This window comes from Tauraco erythrolophus, chromosome 8 (genome assembly GCF_009769465.1).
Source record: "Tauraco erythrolophus isolate bTauEry1 chromosome 8, bTauEry1.pri, whole genome shotgun sequence".
Lineage (NCBI taxonomy): Eukaryota > Metazoa > Chordata > Aves > Musophagiformes > Musophagidae > Tauraco > Tauraco erythrolophus.
In genome coordinates, this window is record NC_141472.1 from 15,232,863 (window position 1) to 15,250,535 (window position 17,673).

Genomic DNA, 17,673 nt, shown 5'->3' on the forward strand with positions numbered 1-17,673 from the left:
AAATGAGGGTCAGACTTTCAGTCTGTAATCCAATCAGAAAAAGTGTTTCTAACAAAAAAAATCATCAAAAAAGCACACCATGCTACTGCACATCACTGCCTCTGTAACATGGTCATCTCTACAAATAAAAAATACTTCAGGAAAGAAAAACTGGTTTCAAAAAAGGTGGATATATGTAAGAAATACCTTGCTGCAATCCTCTGCACTTTTTTTTTGCTAATAATTAGGAACGTGATTACACAGTATATTACTTGCAATCTGTGCCTTTGTGATCACATAAATACAAAGCTTTACTGAAGTATTTAAAGATTTATTCAAAACCAGTATTTTAACCACCTCAAATAGCTAATGTTTTCATAGGCATTCCTAAAGCATGGTCCAAATCATAGAATCATAGAATGGTTTGGGTTGGAAGGGACCTCAAAGATCATCGAGTTCCGACCCCCCTGCCATGGGCAGGGACACCCTCCACTACACCAGGTTGCCCAAAGCCTCATCCAACCTGGCCTTGAACACTTCCAGGGATGGGGCATCCACAGCTTCTCTGGGCAATCAGTTCCAGTACCTTGCCACTCTCAATATAAAAAATTTCTTCCTTATATCTAATCTAAATCTCCCCGCTTTCAGTTTAAATCCATTGTCCCTTGTCCTATCACTACATGCCCTTGTAAAAAGTCCCTCTCCAGCTTTCTTGTAGGCCCCCTTTAAGTACTGGAAGGCTGAAGAAGATTAAATAAATGACCTTTTGCTACAAAACTGATTCAAATTAACAAAATGAAGGACTAAAATTAGCAGCTTAAAATAAGACTTTGGCCTGCTATTTATTCTAGTAGTTTGGACAAAAGTGAGAAAGTATCTCATGTTTGATTCTAATGCTGATGTTTGTGAAGCGATGACTATGTTTAGGTCCATGACACATGCTTTACGGAATTGCTGGTGAGGGGACTGAAACCTCCTTTCCTCACCGAGTCACCATTGTCATTCCACAAGAGTGAGACGGCGCCTGCAGCCAAGGCATGGAAGCTTTAATGGTAGGAATGTCCTTCCTCTACCAGTAGCATATTAAACACTGTGGTTTGAAATCTTGCAGACTTGCTACATCGAAATGAACTTCAAGTTTCACATGAATTGACCTCGGTGACGGGCAAAGTCATGGAACAGGTTATCTTGAGTGCTATTAATGAGCACATACAGGTTAACCGGGTGATCAGGCCCAGTCAACATGGGTTTATGAAAGGCAGGTCTTGCCAATCAAACCTGATCACCTTCTATGACAGGGTGACCCGCCTGGTTGACGAGGGAAGGGCTGTGGATGTAGTTTTCCTAGACCTCAGTAAAGCCTTTGATACAGTTTCTCATAGTGTTCTGGTTGAGAAACTGATAACTAATGGCCTGGATAGGCACACCCTCCTTTGGGTTAAAAACTGGCTGGATGGCCGGGCCCAAAGAGTGGTGGTAAATGGGGCTAAATCCACCTGGAGGCCGGTCACCAGTGGGGTTCCCCAGGGCTCAGTGCTGGGTCCAGTTCTGTTTAACATCTTTATCAATGACCTGGATGAGGGGATTGAATGTACCCTCAGTAAATTTGCGGACGACACCAAGCTGGGAGGCTGTGTCGATCTGCTCAAGGGTGGGGAGGCCCTTCAGAGGGATTTGAACAGACTGGATCGTTGGGCTGAGGCCAATGGCATGAGCTTTAATAAGGCCAAGTGCAGAGTCCTTCACTTGGGGTATAAAAACCCCAAGCATCGCTATAGGCTCGGGGAAGAGTGGCTGGAGAGCTGCCTGGCGGAGAAGGACCTGGGGGTGTTGGTTGACTACCGGCTTGATATGGGCCAGCAGTGTGCCCAGGTGGCCAAAAAGGCCAATGGGATACTGGCATGTATCAAGAATAGTGTCACCAGCAGGAACAGGGAAGTGATCCTGCCCCTGTACTCGGCACTGGTGAGGCCGCACCTGGAATATTGTGTCCAGTTTTGGGCCCCTCGCTTTAAGAGGGATATTGAGCTCCTGGAGCGAGTCCAAAGAAGGGCAACTAAACTGGTCAAGGGGCTGGAAAATAAAACTTATGAGGAGCGGCTGAGGGAGTTGGGGCTGTTTAGCCTGGAGACGAGGAGGCTGAGGGGAGACCTGATTACGGCCTATAAATACTTGAGAAAAGATGGTGGGGAGGTGGGGGAAGGGCTCTTTACATTAGTGATGGGTGACAGAACAAGAGGAAATGGGCATAAGCTTAGTCAGGGGAGATTCAGGTTGGATGTTAGGAAGTATTTCTTCTCTGAAAGGGTTGTCAGCCACTGGAATAGGCTGCCCAGGGAGGTGGTTGAGTCCCCATCCCTGGATGTGTTTAAGAATAGGGTGGATGATCTACTTGAGGATATGGTTTAATGGGGATTAGGGATGGTTGGACTCGATGATCTCTAAGGTCTTTTCCAACCTAGAAATCTATGAATCTATGAATGCTGTACTTCCACACATGATCCAGCAGAGTTCAGGTGGAAATATGTAGGACTCCCTTACTGCAGTCTAAACAGCAACGGCTTTAAAAGTGCTCTGCAAGGCTCAACTGATGTAAAATCTACTTCTTAACAAGGTTTCCACCCACAGCCTTTAACCCTAAGCCACCTGAAATGCGTAATGAGGCTCTATGCCTCATAAAATTGTCAGTTAACTTTTTTCTTTCCTATTCTGTCCACAGATTAACTTGATTAGAAAAATTAACCTACAATTCATTCTTGAAACTGGAAGTTGGTTGGTTGTTTTGATTTTACTTTGTTTCTCCAAACTTGCATCAAGCCTTCTTTTATGCTGCCCCTCCAACCCCCACCCCCCACCACCTCAGTTCATGAACAAAGTTTGCTTAGTTGCAGCTTACGTTTGATATGGACTTGACACCACAGTACCGTATGTTCATATGAACATCTGATAACCTGTGAAACAGAAATCACAGCTCCCAGTTTGTAAAGCATTAGCTACCTTCTCTCATATTTGCAGAGACTAAACATATCACTTGCTTAAAAAGGAAAAGTTAAAATCCTCTTTAATATCATCTGTCCCTCCAGATATATCTGAAGCAAAGTATCAGAGGGTCTACCTGTGCTGGCCCTCTTGTATACAAGCTGAAAAGCCTTTCAGGTCCCCTCTGACCCCCAGAAGAAACATGCACTTCAAGCTGTGAGCTAGGCCAGGCCAGTGTATTTGAGGTTCTGCTACAGAATAAACATTTGCATCTTGCTCTTTTGAGAGTAAGAGCTTCTAGAGATGTTTCCAATATAGATCCTTTATAGGGATAACAAGCTTCTACATTTGGGCAAACTAATAGCACCAGGATGCAAAGTTGAACACTTGTGAGAGCCGTCTGAGAGATGTGGAACACAAAGAAGAAATAAACAATCAACTAAATACAGTATTGTTTCAGACAGGGAGGGATTCTCTAAAGATCTGTGCTCACGCAAGTTCTCGAGCGCAGGCGTCCCCGGTCAGCAGCCGGACGGCTCACACGGCTGCTGGCAGGTGCTGCAGCACTGGTGTGAAAGAGTGAAGGCTGTTACGGCACAAGACAGCTTACAAATTTTAATGACTCGTACTACGTTTTCAACAAATCACCTTCTGCAATGCAAATGTATTATTTAGGGATAAGTACTCTGTGTCCGGAAAGTATATGAACTGCTAAGTAACACACATGGCTCTGACAGCAGAAAACTGGTCCAAAGGTATAATCTGACATTTATTTTTTCCAACAAACTCTAGCTTGGTTAATTCCTATGGAAATTTGCAATGTCAGTGTTTCTAATGTTATTGCTTTAAATATGCATGCATTGTTGTACTCCATAAATCAAAAATTTTAACAGAAATGTTAAAACGCCCCTCGCAGAAAATTTGGCTGTATTTATTTAAAAAGCTAATTGCAGTAAAGTGAGGGGGGAAAAAAACACCCTCAGTTCTGCAATTTATAGAGATTTTAATGTATTGTTTATATGCTTTATTTAGGTTAAAAGACAAATGTCTCCTATAACTCTGCATCTAGTAGGATTCAGTAGGAAAAATGTAAATGTACTTGGACATATTCTGTAGCATTAACTAATGCAAGTATTACAGAGAGTCTGTAAAAAAGCATTATTCCCAGATTAGGCCTTTACACAGAAGAAATCTTTCAATCCATCAAATGCAAAGAATCCCAATTCCTTCTTGTGTTAACACCACATGAAAATCCATATCTGTCACTGCATATTCTAAAACCCACACCTCATTTGAATTTCTGCCTTTGAACATTGATTTGATGAAACAACATAACAAATCAAAAAGGCATAAATACTAAATTATTTTACTGTTTATAAATATGGAAAAAGCTAATCTCAGCCATATGAGGCACAATGCAAAAGATATAGGACTGTATTAAAACTACGTGTTTTAGAGCTGCCCTGTATAAATTTATAAGTACTGGAGGCTGACCTAGGAGTAGTCATTGTACAAATAACTGGATTTAATTTATTTAACTGAGAAGAAACTGTTAAAAAAAAAAAAAGATACAGCAGCTCAAGGTAAGTCTATCATCAGGAACGAAAAAGGCTTATGATGGTCATACGCCCACGCTCAAGGACTGGTGTTTTGGTCTGTGTTGTATTTAATCTTTTCTTACCAAAGCAAATGAGGAGCACTGACTCCCGCAGCTGATGCAGGCAGCTGTGCAGCTCTTGCCAGTGTCCAGGGAAGCGCAGGGAGCATTGCTTCCCTCAGAACATGCATTTAGAGAAAAAAAAACACGTGGCAGGCGCTGGTTCTTTCTGAATGCACTAGTAGTGGCAGGCAGTGCAAGAGGAAGTAATAATTGCCTGGTCCAGAAGAAAGGGCAAAGTCTGTTTTCAGCAGGGCTGAAAGAGGTGGAAATGTTTTGCTTGTATTTGCATGTGTAATTAAGGCCACTGCACACTATGAAAATACAACAGTCTAAGTCAGAAGTAAACAAACATTTTCAGGTGACCTTTGAAAGTGAATTAACAGATAAATATGACCTGATCACTGTATTCTACTTTGATTGCCTTAATCAATTAGGGAATATTTTTTTCCTCTCATCTCAGACATGGAATATGAATATAGGCCATAAAAATATTCTTTGTATTATTATAAAAACCTGATTGAGGAATTATGGCTTATTGTTGTATCATGGCTTAATCTTGATTCATGCTATTGAAAAACACTGCAACTTGAATACCATGAGAAATTACTTGTTCTTGTGCTTAACACTTCCAGGATTTGTAAGGTTATAAACACCGATTTTAAATTTGGACCCTTTTTACCAAATATGGACCATGCATGCAGGTAGACTTGACACTACAAAAAAAGGCAAGAATTAATACCTTTGTACAGGACTCTCTTTGCTTTAATGGTCACAAGCAGAATGATTAGTATGTTACTCTGAAAAGTTATAAAACACCTTGAACAACACACTGAGTGAGAAATGTTTTCATCTTTCAGGAAACAGCTCAAGATTTCAAAATGTTCTCTCTAAACCTGACTTTTGAAAAAAAATTGTGAATTGATATTAAGAAAAAAACCAACTCAGTAACCACAAGCAAAAGGTAGCTCCGGTACTTCTAAGTCAACTGTCAACACATTTGTTACTGAAAACTACTCAGCTACTGCCAACACTTACCATTTACAGATAAAGTCTTTAACTGTAAAAAAGTTTATCAGTTTGAAAGTACTACTGCGTTCAAAATAAACACTCCTCAAGATGTGTCTTCAGGGTTTTTAACAACTGTAGCCAACTTCTGAGAACAACGCTATTACTAATTGGAGGTGAAAAAAAGACCTTGCTCCCTAAGTGTTGGGGTGAACTACTGAAAGTTAAATTCCACCTTCTATAGTTCTTCAACTTTGCACCCTGATGACATCTGCCAGTTTCAAATCCTCCTGTTCCTCCTCTTGTTCAGTACACATGTAATTCTTTAGAGCAGTTTGTTATGGGTGAGGGGGGGAGTTAGTTAACTTAGAAATCTTGTAGCAGGAACTCAAAATTTAGTGATGTGAGCAAGAAATAGAAATGCCATAGCCACTGAAGACAAGACATGCGGCATTGCTTACTTAAAGCCCCATCCTGTCCCCCCAAGGACAATAGCTGCTACCAGGATGGCACCAGCGATGGAGCCTATTATAAGATTGGTGGCACTAGGACCTGTGATAAAGGATTATGGTAAGACAGACATAAGAACCAACCACTTTATTCACATTAAGTGAAGCAACTGAAGGGTAGTCAAACAATTCAAGGAATACAGACAGCACACAAGGTGATGTCTGCAGACAATTTCAGCAAGCCCAACTTAATTTTCTTTAACAGCAAGAATGAACAAAGCTGTTGGTCTCTGCATTGTGCTATGTTGACTTCTACCATAGATAAAAAATCTAGTATTAGACAGTAAATTCCATTGTGACTTACTCCATTATCTAGTGAATGAACTGTCAGCTGAGGACACTAAGATATTTGTGAATAATTCCTTAACTTAAAGGAAAAAGTACGAATGCGGTATATTTTATGACTAGAGCAATTGAGAAGGAAAAAAAAAATAATAATCAAAAAGCCTAACTTTTTTAGCAGCACTTACTAATTAGAGTCCAGGGTCCCTATGGTTACATCAATGCTAAATTTACAAACAAATGTTTGACAAAAGCAAAGGATTATATAATAAGGAACAAAAGTTGAAATAAAGCTGTATTCCCATTAAGCTTTCCAAACATCAAAGCATCTCTTCATCATCCTCAAGAAGCTACTTAACAACAACGTAGGGAAGGGTGGAGCAGGAAAACAGAGCAACAAAAAGCAGCAGCTCAAAATACGTTTGTGCGATTTCCTGAAGAGGGCGAGACAACACCTAAGAGACATTCATGATTGACCCTTAAGTGCTCTATTTACACGGGGTGGAGGAAAACCGACAATAGGCTTGAGTAACATTTTAATTGCTCAGTACAAAAATTTCCTATTGAGCAGTCTTTGATGTAAAGCTAATTGCATCTGAGCTCAAGGCAGAATGAAACCAACCCAACAGTTCTTTTGCAGCATATTGAAACTTTTTGTTTGAACAGTTACAAACCTAGGAATAGCCTTCAAAAAGAAGTTCTTACCTCCTATCCTCGTCTCCCCAAACCAACAGTTCAATACAGCAATTGAAATTTTCCTATTTAAAATGTTCTGAAACTGAGTTTGGAAAACTGCCAGACAGCTAACATAGGGAAGAAAAAAGGAGCAGCCAGAGATCAGCAAAGGAAAGAGCAAGAGCAGCTGCAACAACTGAAAGTTTTAAGCTGTTAGGTCGGTATCACAAAACCTTCTGCCCAGTCCCACGCACTACAATAAGTATGTACACTAAGTTTTAAAATTTACTGCAGTGACCTAACTTCACTGCATCCATTACATGTTTCCCATATCAATGCTTCTGGAGATCAGATTAGCTAAAAGAAAACCAAGGTTTAAAGATTGCTTCCTGCAATTCCTACACAAAGAGTATTCAGGAATATTAATAAAAGACTTAGACTGAGAAGAAATATAGTGAGCTTTACAGCTATGAGCAGTGCACACATCTGACAACATAATTAAAAGGCAATTCTTCACAATTTGGAAGAACATATCTTATTTGGACTTACCTTTAAAGTCACACCTGGCTCAAATCAACAGGAGTGAGTACAGCAGAGGGTAAATGAATGCCATTCCACAGGCATTATATTCCCAATTAAGGCTTGCTTTCAACAGCAGCCTAATGAGCTAGTGTATCTCACTCAGATCTCTGGCTTACTCTGGATTTTATCAAATGATTGGCACACAACAAAAGACTGAAAACACAGCAAGTAATTTATCTGTAATAAATTTTAGAAGCCTTGAAGAATTCTAAACCTCATTTCTTTCTAGCTATAGAATGCTGTCTTCCCACAAAAGAACTACAATGATTAACTGATAGTACCATAGCCATAATTTAAGATGAGGCAGTACCTAAATCGCCACTTTTTTATATCTCTCTTCTTACTATGTTTCCTGGTTGTTAAATGTTTGGAGAAAAAAAAACAAAACAAAACAAAACACAATTATTTCATAGTGCATATCCATTCAACGAACAGCAGTTTGTTCTTTTAATACAGAAAATCAGTATTGGTTTTATTTCCTATAAATATGGAAGAATTCAATGAAAATTTAAACAGAATAATATACAAAACAATTAGGTTCAGTTAATAGAAGTTACTAATATTATGTTAAATAATAATTGGGTCCTGATAAAAACACTTTTCGGATCTGACCCAATATTTATGAAGCATCAGTGACTACAGCAGTGATGTTCATTTTTAACACAAAAAAACCCTGAAAATCAAATGCCTGTGAGAATTAGGGTACCTGCTAGAGAGAGCCCAAGAGCGGAGTACATGATAGATGGCTGTGGATAAAGACATGTCCACTCCTTTGGAATTTTTGACCTGTTTCACAGTATGCTGGGAGTGGCAGTTCCCATGAATGCAGATAATAGCCATTTTTCGTAGTAAAGAAACTGAAAAGGCCATGTTTAAGGTAAAATTTCACTGACGGTCAACACCACTATAACCTCGTTTCTAACTTCAATATAAAAACAAAGCTGGTGGAATACTTATGATTACTGAACAGCAACCACTTGTTTGCCAGAATGGAGTCCTCCAATTAATGAATTCCAGTTTGGAAATACAGAGATTTAAGAGGATTATTGGTAAGCCGTTTCAAGACCATAACAGACTGCGCACAGAAGTACTTGCAATGGGACTGCTTTTACATGTTATACCTTACTTTAAAGATATATGTCTTATGTTTAATTAAACATTATCAAGGAAATTGTATTATTAATAAACTAGAATTTTGCTAGCAGTATGAAGCCCACTCTGCATCAAGTCACTTTAGTTAGTGACAATTATGAAGAAAAATATAAATCAGTATGTTTCAGCTAAATAAGCTTCTCTAGTCCCTGGACTCAGATGCTCCACATAAATACAAGCAAACCAGAAGAGGAAGGTTCTAATAACCATCATATGATGGGGTCATTTTCCATCCAGACTGTCAGAAGATGCAATACTTATTTCTTCCATCACACTACTGCTATAACCTGCAGATTTAGCAGGAGGAAGCTCCAGCAACTAACTGCACCATAACCGCCCGGCACACCACCCTGTCCTGCGAGGTGCTATGAGGTGCTATCTGCTTTGGCACAGCTATCGTGTCATCTTTTAAGACTGATACAAACGCTACTGAAGGTATTAAAACAGAACGACACCTTTAACTTCAGTGGACTTCAGACTATTCCCTAAATCTTTATCATCAGATTCTAGAAGCATTAATATACATTGCTTTGAAACTCTGCTAGAAGAGGCAAGTTTACTGCAGATTGTCCTGCAGATAACACCACATTGTGGTGGCTTGAAGTTTTCTTTTCTTGCCTGTCACTTTGCCAGCCAAATCCTCTGTTTTAAGTTATCAAAGCTAAGTATCCATTTTAGGATGAAATCTGGAAAAAAGACTCACCCATTTTGTCCCCCATGACTCCTAAAATAAATTCATAAAGTGTTAAGGAACTAAAGTTATTTTAGCACTTTGAAGAAAAGTTTGCAATTTGCAAGTTGAAGCAGCCAGGAAGGAGGAAAGGGGCAGGACCTGGCGTAGGGCTGTGATGAACACAACTTCCTTCTCCTGCAGCCACTGACAGTAACAGCCTGCAGGGCATTAGGTTCCCCATGTGCTTTCTTTAAATCAAGCAACAAAAAGTAGCAGCAACTTGCCTTGAATGTATGTTTGTATCTGAAGGAACCAGAGGACAGAGGAAAGACTGATATGATCCAGGAAAGAAGAAGGGATAGAAACAAAAAAAATGAGTCAGGTAGTGAGTGATAAGAGGAGAGGAAAGACGGAAAAAACCTGGAATTAGAGCACATGGATACAGGGGCAAGAACAAATGGTCAGGGACATTGGTCAGAGCTGAGTGGATTGAGACAGTAGGTAAGGGGAGATAAAACCAGACGGGTACAAGGTAGAACATAAGCAAAAGGCAAATGGTCCTCAACCTGTAGGCAAATAAATATTCTTCTCCAGAATCTGAGTCCCAAACCTCTAGAGAGTTTTCAGCTTTTAGCAAACAGCTGTAAAAGCCACCAGCAGAACACAGAGCTGATCTTTCTCAAATAGATGATCTATTAACTTCTTCCTTCTCTTTGTTTTTCTATTAGTTGTCCTCTCTGAGTGCAAAGTTCTCTACTCTTCTGAGAATCCAAGATGAGTCTCATGTAACAGTCTAGTTCAGCAAAAGCTAAAAAGGTTGTATCTAGGGTTGCAAACTCAGACACCCAAAATGCTGCCTACCAGAAGACTGCCTATGCAGCTTTGATTAGAACTGTATACGAATGCTTTTTCACACAGCCTGATTAGGAATCACAAACTGTCTTGTTATGATTCCCCCTGCAGAGAGATGGCACTGTCACACAACACAGGTAATGCATAGGATTAGAAACACAGTTGGAAATCTCAGAAAAGCGGAATAACAGTAATTTATTCTGTAGTTTGCACAGTGAATGCAGAATGAAGAGACTTCTTATATGGTCATTTTTATATGTTCACATATACATATACACACACACACGTATATAAATCAAATAGCCACTGTTACAACTGAGGTAGTAGGCTAACACTTAAGATTACAGTTTCCTAAAGCTATGAAAAGACAATAAAAACTGCTCATACATATTCTTTATATATGAATTCTATACTTCGGCATTCTACTGCCTTGAGGTAACAGAATCCTAAGCAATGGAACATTGTGAAGCTTTACTGTAAAACTAGCTATCTATACTACTGTCATCAGCTTTCATCTTAGCTAGATTGTGTGACCTATAATTAGACTGAAAGCCCCACAAATTGTAATAAACAATTTCTGCATTTTATGATATAGTCCATGATAGTCTATTTTGCAAAAATAATCACCAACTTCCATTTTTCCCCATTATTTTTATAATTTGGTGTAATGGAAACATTTAGACATTTAATTTTACTGTGACGATGTAAAAATTCACAAACTTATTGTTTTATGCCCCACATTACCCCAGACAGGAGAGGGTTCAACACTGCATGAGCAAACCACATGACACAGACACAGTCAAATCACGTGACAAATACGGTCACCACATGACAAAGCTAATGGGTAATACACAGAGGGCTCGGGTGCATACGGTTACCTCACACACTAGGCACCAGACATAAAACTCAAACTAAGAAAAATGCTTACTCTATTCCCCACCCTGTGCCTCCAAAAATCACCCCCAAGGCCAGAATGGTCCCTGCCACTGCACCTATTAGCCTGTTAGTGGCCATGCTCACTGTGTGGAGGGAAAAGTGAAGATTTTTAAGGAAATGATCACATATATGTCTGAAACGAAAACATGAAATAATTCCCCAAAGGAATATTTTACGCTGTAATCCATCATCGGATAAACAATTCAAACCTCCTAACAAACCTTTATTTACCAAATAGTGTAGCTTTAAAAATTCTCAAATGAGCTATATTTGGTTTTCTTTGAATGCTTGCAAATATTTCAATGAGAAGCCTTCCTGTAAATGTAAGACCATTCCTTTTAGCTTGTGATTCTGTTACTTACTTAAAAAAGGAACATCTACAACCTAAGGCTTATTTGAAACAGCCAAAATGCAAATAAATCATCAACAAGATAACTTCCTTTTGATCACCAGAAACTTACTGTATCCATAATATAATTAAGCAAATGAAAACTGTTTGTTTGGAAACAGTTCCATCACAGGAAAAGAAAAAAAAACAACAAACTAAAACCGAACTTTTTAATTAATTTCTTTACTAGTTAGCAATATTTTCCTTTGCTACTGCATTTATCAATAGGAGACTATTTATCTATATGACCTAAAGACAGGTAACTCCTTTTAAAAGGAAAAACCTATCCTAGAAACATGCTTCAGGTAACACCCTGGAAACTTCAGTATGTTCTCTTAAGACATTGAGGGCTTATTTTTAATTTTTTAAGGGAACTCTTTTGAGAAAAAACACCTATGCATTTCCTATGTTAAAGATTAAAAGCTTGATAGATTCACTGTGTCATCATTGATCAAAAGAAAGCAGTTGAATTCCCTGTCTAATGGGAACTTTTCCAAGGGACAAAAACTTTATAGTCTTCATGCTGAATAAAGTCTGTTTTGAAATGGTTTCATAATTTTTTCCTGTTTCATAAATATACACAAACACACACACACAATTGAGACATAAGTTTTATATTAAAAAAACAAACACACACTATTCCACTAGTCAAACAATGGCCTAATTCGGCAAATGAAATTGCAAAGGAAGAATCTTGTGTGCATGTGGAGTTCTAATGATTTCAAAACTACTAGCCAACACACTCTGAAGTAATTAAAAGTTTCTGCAGTAGCCAAAAGCTAACAGGCAGAACTCTTTGTCTTCCCAAAACTGCTAGCAATGCTGTGCAGGATACAGTAGGTTACTGAGTTTAGAGTAATTAAAGACTCATGTATTAATACCAACATAATTAAGGACCACTGATTTTTTAAATCCTGAAATAACAGTATGGAGCCAAAAGCTATTGATGGATGATGGAAAGTCTGAAAAGAAAAGAGCAGCAGGAGTAGCAGTCAATTGTCAGTTATCATAACAATATATAAATAAATAGCAACACTTCCTAGCTATATATGACCTAACTGTAGTAAGAAAAATGCTTGGATTTATGGTGTGAAAAATCTTAAATCTTTTAGGTGAATTTTGACATCATGAGTGTTCTGTTTCTGAAACGTAACAAAACTCAAATTTAGAGCCAAGGAAAAACAGTATTTTGGTTTCTGTCTCAAGGCTTGTAAACTGGCATATGACATAGGAACTACTGGTAATAAAGGGAAAAAAACTTAATGGAAACTAGTACATTGGATCTTTACGATACAGAAAACTACTTCTGTATTCTTCTGACATCTTCTCACGAAGGAATTCCTCTATTAGCACACCAAAAGAGGTTATAGTAGCTGTCAGTGTTCAGGCTCCTAAATTAATTTCTAGATGATTCAATATCAATAAATTACTATAACATCATAAGTAAAAATAACCCATCTTTTGAAATCATTGAGCTACCTTGTACAAAAATATATTCTGCCTTTTTGCAGAGGACTCCACTGAAAAATGCAGACTAAACTTTACGTCTGTACCTACTGACAGATATCCGTGCACATAATATCCATTTAAGACTTTTTCTCAGAATATTTCAGCTTCGACGTATTAATTTTCATAGAAGTATTTTCATTCTGAATTAGATGAGTTAATCTGAATTACAAAACTCTAACCAAGGTAAGTGTACCTTCTGCGTTGCCTTTCCTATAGACCTTTTACAGAGAAGGGAATTATTTCTTAGCTACAGAATTTGGAAATGAGCAAGATAAAATTCCTGTACTCTCAGTGTCACAACTGTAAATACTGCTCCCCTTATCCAAAGAGAACTAACCAGCTCTATAGTGCTGTTCGACACTATTTTTTCTTAAGACTCTGTAAGCAGCGTTCCACAGGTAGGAAGGTTTTTATGGGAAATGGAATGACAAGTAGCTTTGTTCGACAGGGTACAAACCAGGCAGCTCTACAATGAACAGCAGTGGAGTTAGGAGTCCAGGAAGCACCTGCACAGATTCTATAGTACAAATCTAGACTGTTCTAGAGAGTCCCCTTCACAGTGGTAACTTGTTTTAAGATGATCTCTTTAACAGTTCTTGGTAAAGGTCTACTGGAACCATTCTGCTACGGGGCAAAAGAATAAGGCATACAAGACAGAAGCAGAGCCATTCTGGAAGGACATACCAAAATCCTGTCCTCCCTTGAAACCTTGGCTATTTTAAAGAGTGATGAATTGGAGTCTGAGCTCTAAGGACTACATTTTTAAACATCTCTATCTTCTTTCCATCAGCCTTGTATAAAGGACAGAACCACCTGGAACTGGGACATAGCAGAAGAATTTTGTTTGGGTTTCTCAGTTGTCTGTTGGGAAATTTATCTGTAAATGCACAACACTGGATAAATACAGTCTGATGTTGGACAATGTCCTGATGACAGGAAAGACAAAAAAAATGGACAGCACAATCCAAACACATTCTTTGGCAGAGAAGTCAGAGAGAATCTCAAGCGCTTTTCTTCCTCTTTGAAAAAACCTTTTTTATGAATTATTTCCTCAATAGCTCCTCTTTGTATTTATACTTCATATGCAGTCGAAATACCTACTAAATACATAAGCATAAGCAATAATGATGGTAAGAATAATTTAAGTCCTTAAAATCTTATATCTTTTTCCTCCCATTGAAATCTGATTTCAAGGAACTAAAGCTTCTTTTCACTAGGGACATTCCACTTTTCCCTTTTTATGCCACAGCTCTCTGAATTAGCTGAGAATGACAAAGGGAACTGGAAATCTCTAGTAAAACATAATTACTCAATTATCATATAAATAATAAGAGCTACACTTGGTCAGATCCCAATCACAAAGAAAACGATCATAAAATACAGAGAATAGAGGACAAAGGAAAAAACAGAAAGTACATACCATTAGCTATTGAAATCTTCCTCAAATTTAGGTGAGAAAAATAAAAGTTTCATCAATTCTCAAAGCAGAAGGACCTATTTCATCTACACAAAGCAGAATTTTACTGTCTGGGTCTAAACAGGACTGCACAGTAGTATTCTCTTTCTATATGCCAATTCTATTACCATGTATCAACAGAAAAATGTCATAAATACTTGAAAGAACACCAAAACTGAAATCACACAAACCCTTGGGTCCTTCATCCTTCTTGCTACTGGTATTCCTGATAGGATCATCAATACTGCAGTCCGTCCCGGCCCAGGAGAAATTACAAATGCAAGTGGCTTCGTTACTACAAACCTGGAAAAGGAAATAAATGACAGCAGCTGGGTTTTAGGTACATTTTATTAAGTTTATTTAACATGTAATTAGGTATTTAATTCACAGTATAGTATATATTATATTATATTAATGCTTCACAGAATGGCAGTCTTCCCATGAATCTAACATTTGTGTTTTCAGATCAATAGGCCTTAGGAACACTTTCAGGTAGAGAACTCCACAGGGTACACTGAGATCCCATATAGCAGAGGTGGCTGGAGAAGCTTAGCTGCTAACTCCCAGTACACACTCACCCCATGACCGGAACAGACTTTTCCGTTAGAACCAATGGGACAGCTGCTTATGTTCAAGGACTGAATTGGTAGGCACTTTTTGTCCAGACACATCATGTGAGGTCCACATGGGGCTCCATCCTCCACATAACCTAAATCTGTATCGTCATCTAAAAGAACATGAGCACCACTAGGAGAAATAAGTTTTAAGATACTGTTAGTATTATGGCTGGAGTCTTTTGCAAATATTAAACATGTCGGTGTAGATACTAAAAGCCTCACACCTTTCTCTCATTTAAGCACACAGACAGACTGAACAAAATTATAAAGTTTTTCTGTCTGTCCACAGCACTGACAAGGTGTTCCAGTTGTCAGACTAAAAAGAGCTCTAGATAATGACTTAAGTACTCAAAAAGGGCATCTTAAGCTTTTTGGGGTTTTCAATAGTCTTTGATAGGCCATGCTTTTTTCTGTGTTTATTTGTTTGTTTGTTTTCCAAATGCTGTGAAATACTATTTCTAGAAAAATGTTAAAAAACTAACTTTCTGTGTGATGACATTTAAATAAAAATACTAGTGGAATAACAAAAGAGTTAAGAATCATTGTTCACTCAGGATCTAACTATGTAAGAGAATATTCTTAGCATGACAGTGATGTTGCCAATGTCTTTAAAATACAAATCCAGGACTGTGCACAGGAGAATAAAAACCCATTTACCTGCCCTTTAACTGAACTGTAGCTTAACATCTTATCCTGCCACATCTCTTCAGCTTCCTCCCTCTCAGCCTTTACTTCCCTACAGCTGTTTCTCTGAGGACATAATACTTAAAAACATTATATTTAATATATGGCTGTTTAGCAATTACAGACTTTGTTTTTCCCCCCAGAAATGCTGAGCATTAAACTCTGACTGTGAAGTTCTGCTACTGGGGAGATCAGATAGAGTAATCAGGAGGATAATCCACATTTCACCCTCTTTAAATGTGTAATATTAGGCTTTTTTTTTTTTTTTTTTTAATCAAAAGAAATACCACTCAGAATAATGATTTTTCCCCAAATTACCTAAAATTGTAGAATTTTACATTTATGTTTATCTTAATTCAATTAGGTTTGATAGAGCAAAATCACATTGGAACTCTGCATTATCTTTTACCTGCAGTCCACTATTCGTCCTTGATGATAAAAAGAATTTGGGATAATTTCTCCTTGAACTTGACCAACTCGTGGAACTCTAGTAAGATTAGTACAGAGCAAAAAGCCACAGAAAACATCACTGTAAAATGAAAACATAAATAAAAAAGTTACTGTAATAACATGAAGTAAACTTACAAAAAAGAAAGACTGGCAATGATGCTGCTGACCACGTTAAGTAATACATTACCAGAAGCCACATGACAGACTTTCAGAGTGCAAGTCTGAAAATAAAATATTATTTGATATAAACGACAAGAGGCAGAAACAAGTAATCGTTCATGCTAATGCACCGGTAGAACGTTCATGTGAACAAAAAATTCCTCTGTGCTCTATATACAATATCGAGGAGTCGAACTGCACGAAGCTTTGTCATATCAGGCTAAATTACATTTCCCTCTCTCTAGCAGCTTGGATGCCGTACTTTAATGTGAAGTTTGAGTTTTTAATTGAATTTTACTTCCCTTGCAGGACAACAAAACCATAGTAACAATTGTTAGCATGCAGTGTGTGTGACTGAATTTTGGTTAAGAATCTGCTTTATTTGATGTTATTTTATATGCGCCATCTTCAATAGAAGGATATCAGCTTAAAACTTCCATCTCCTACTCTAATTGTCCTAAGTCAAAGAAAGTAGCTGGACGAATGCCAGGAACTGTATTTGTTAAAATTGCAAAAAATTTAAATGGTCCTTCAGCTAGACCACTTTTCTGCATCTCTCTACTGACCAAGAAAAGCTTTTATACAAATGAGGTTTTTTACATACATATCAGAACAACACTATTCTCATCTAAATATAGAAAAAAATCCATTAAATGACTCCTTTCCTTATGATCCTATCTGAAAAGTGAATCATGTAATCAAATAAAACCAAAAAACCCACAAAACTAAAAAAAGCCACTTAACAAACATCAAATAGTCAAAGAAGGAGAACACCATTCCAAGACTGAAATTTTTACACGCATACTTAAAAATTACAAAACAGTGAGTAAATCAGGAGAAATTTAAGTCTATCTACTAATGATTATTAACTTGAAAAGTAAATTTCATCAAATATCCATCTAGTAATGATCACATGCAAATGTATCAGCCATCCAAATGTCTAATGGTCCTCTCTGGTCAAAACAAAGGTTAGAACAGACTTGAAATAGCGAAGCCTGGTCTCAATCCCAGCGCAAGCGAAAACAGTGTGTGTATTTGCAGCCTAATTTATCTCTACCAAGTCTGAAGGTATTTGTATATTATGAACTCGTAACTTTTTGCTGCCTTGTCCCCCAGCTCCTCTGAA

General features: G+C 37.9%; 1 protein-coding gene across 1 annotated transcript in view; it reads right to left on the reverse strand.

The window, feature by feature from the left end:
* Window positions 1-6,080: 6,080 nt before the first annotated feature.
* ADAM23 (ADAM metallopeptidase domain 23) overlaps window positions 6,081-17,673 on the reverse strand; it is a 74,957-nt gene continuing 63,364 nt past the window's right edge. The window contains exons 22-25 of the mRNA XM_086615702.1: window positions 16,348-16,467; window positions 15,216-15,384; window positions 14,829-14,940; window positions 6,081-6,175 (exon numbers count right to left, since the gene is read on the reverse strand). Of these exons, the coding sequence (XP_086471828.1) occupies window positions 6,081-6,175; window positions 14,829-14,940; window positions 15,216-15,384; window positions 16,348-16,467 (496 nt within the window). The remainder of the gene's footprint in view (window positions 6,176-14,828; window positions 14,941-15,215; window positions 15,385-16,347; window positions 16,468-17,673) is intronic.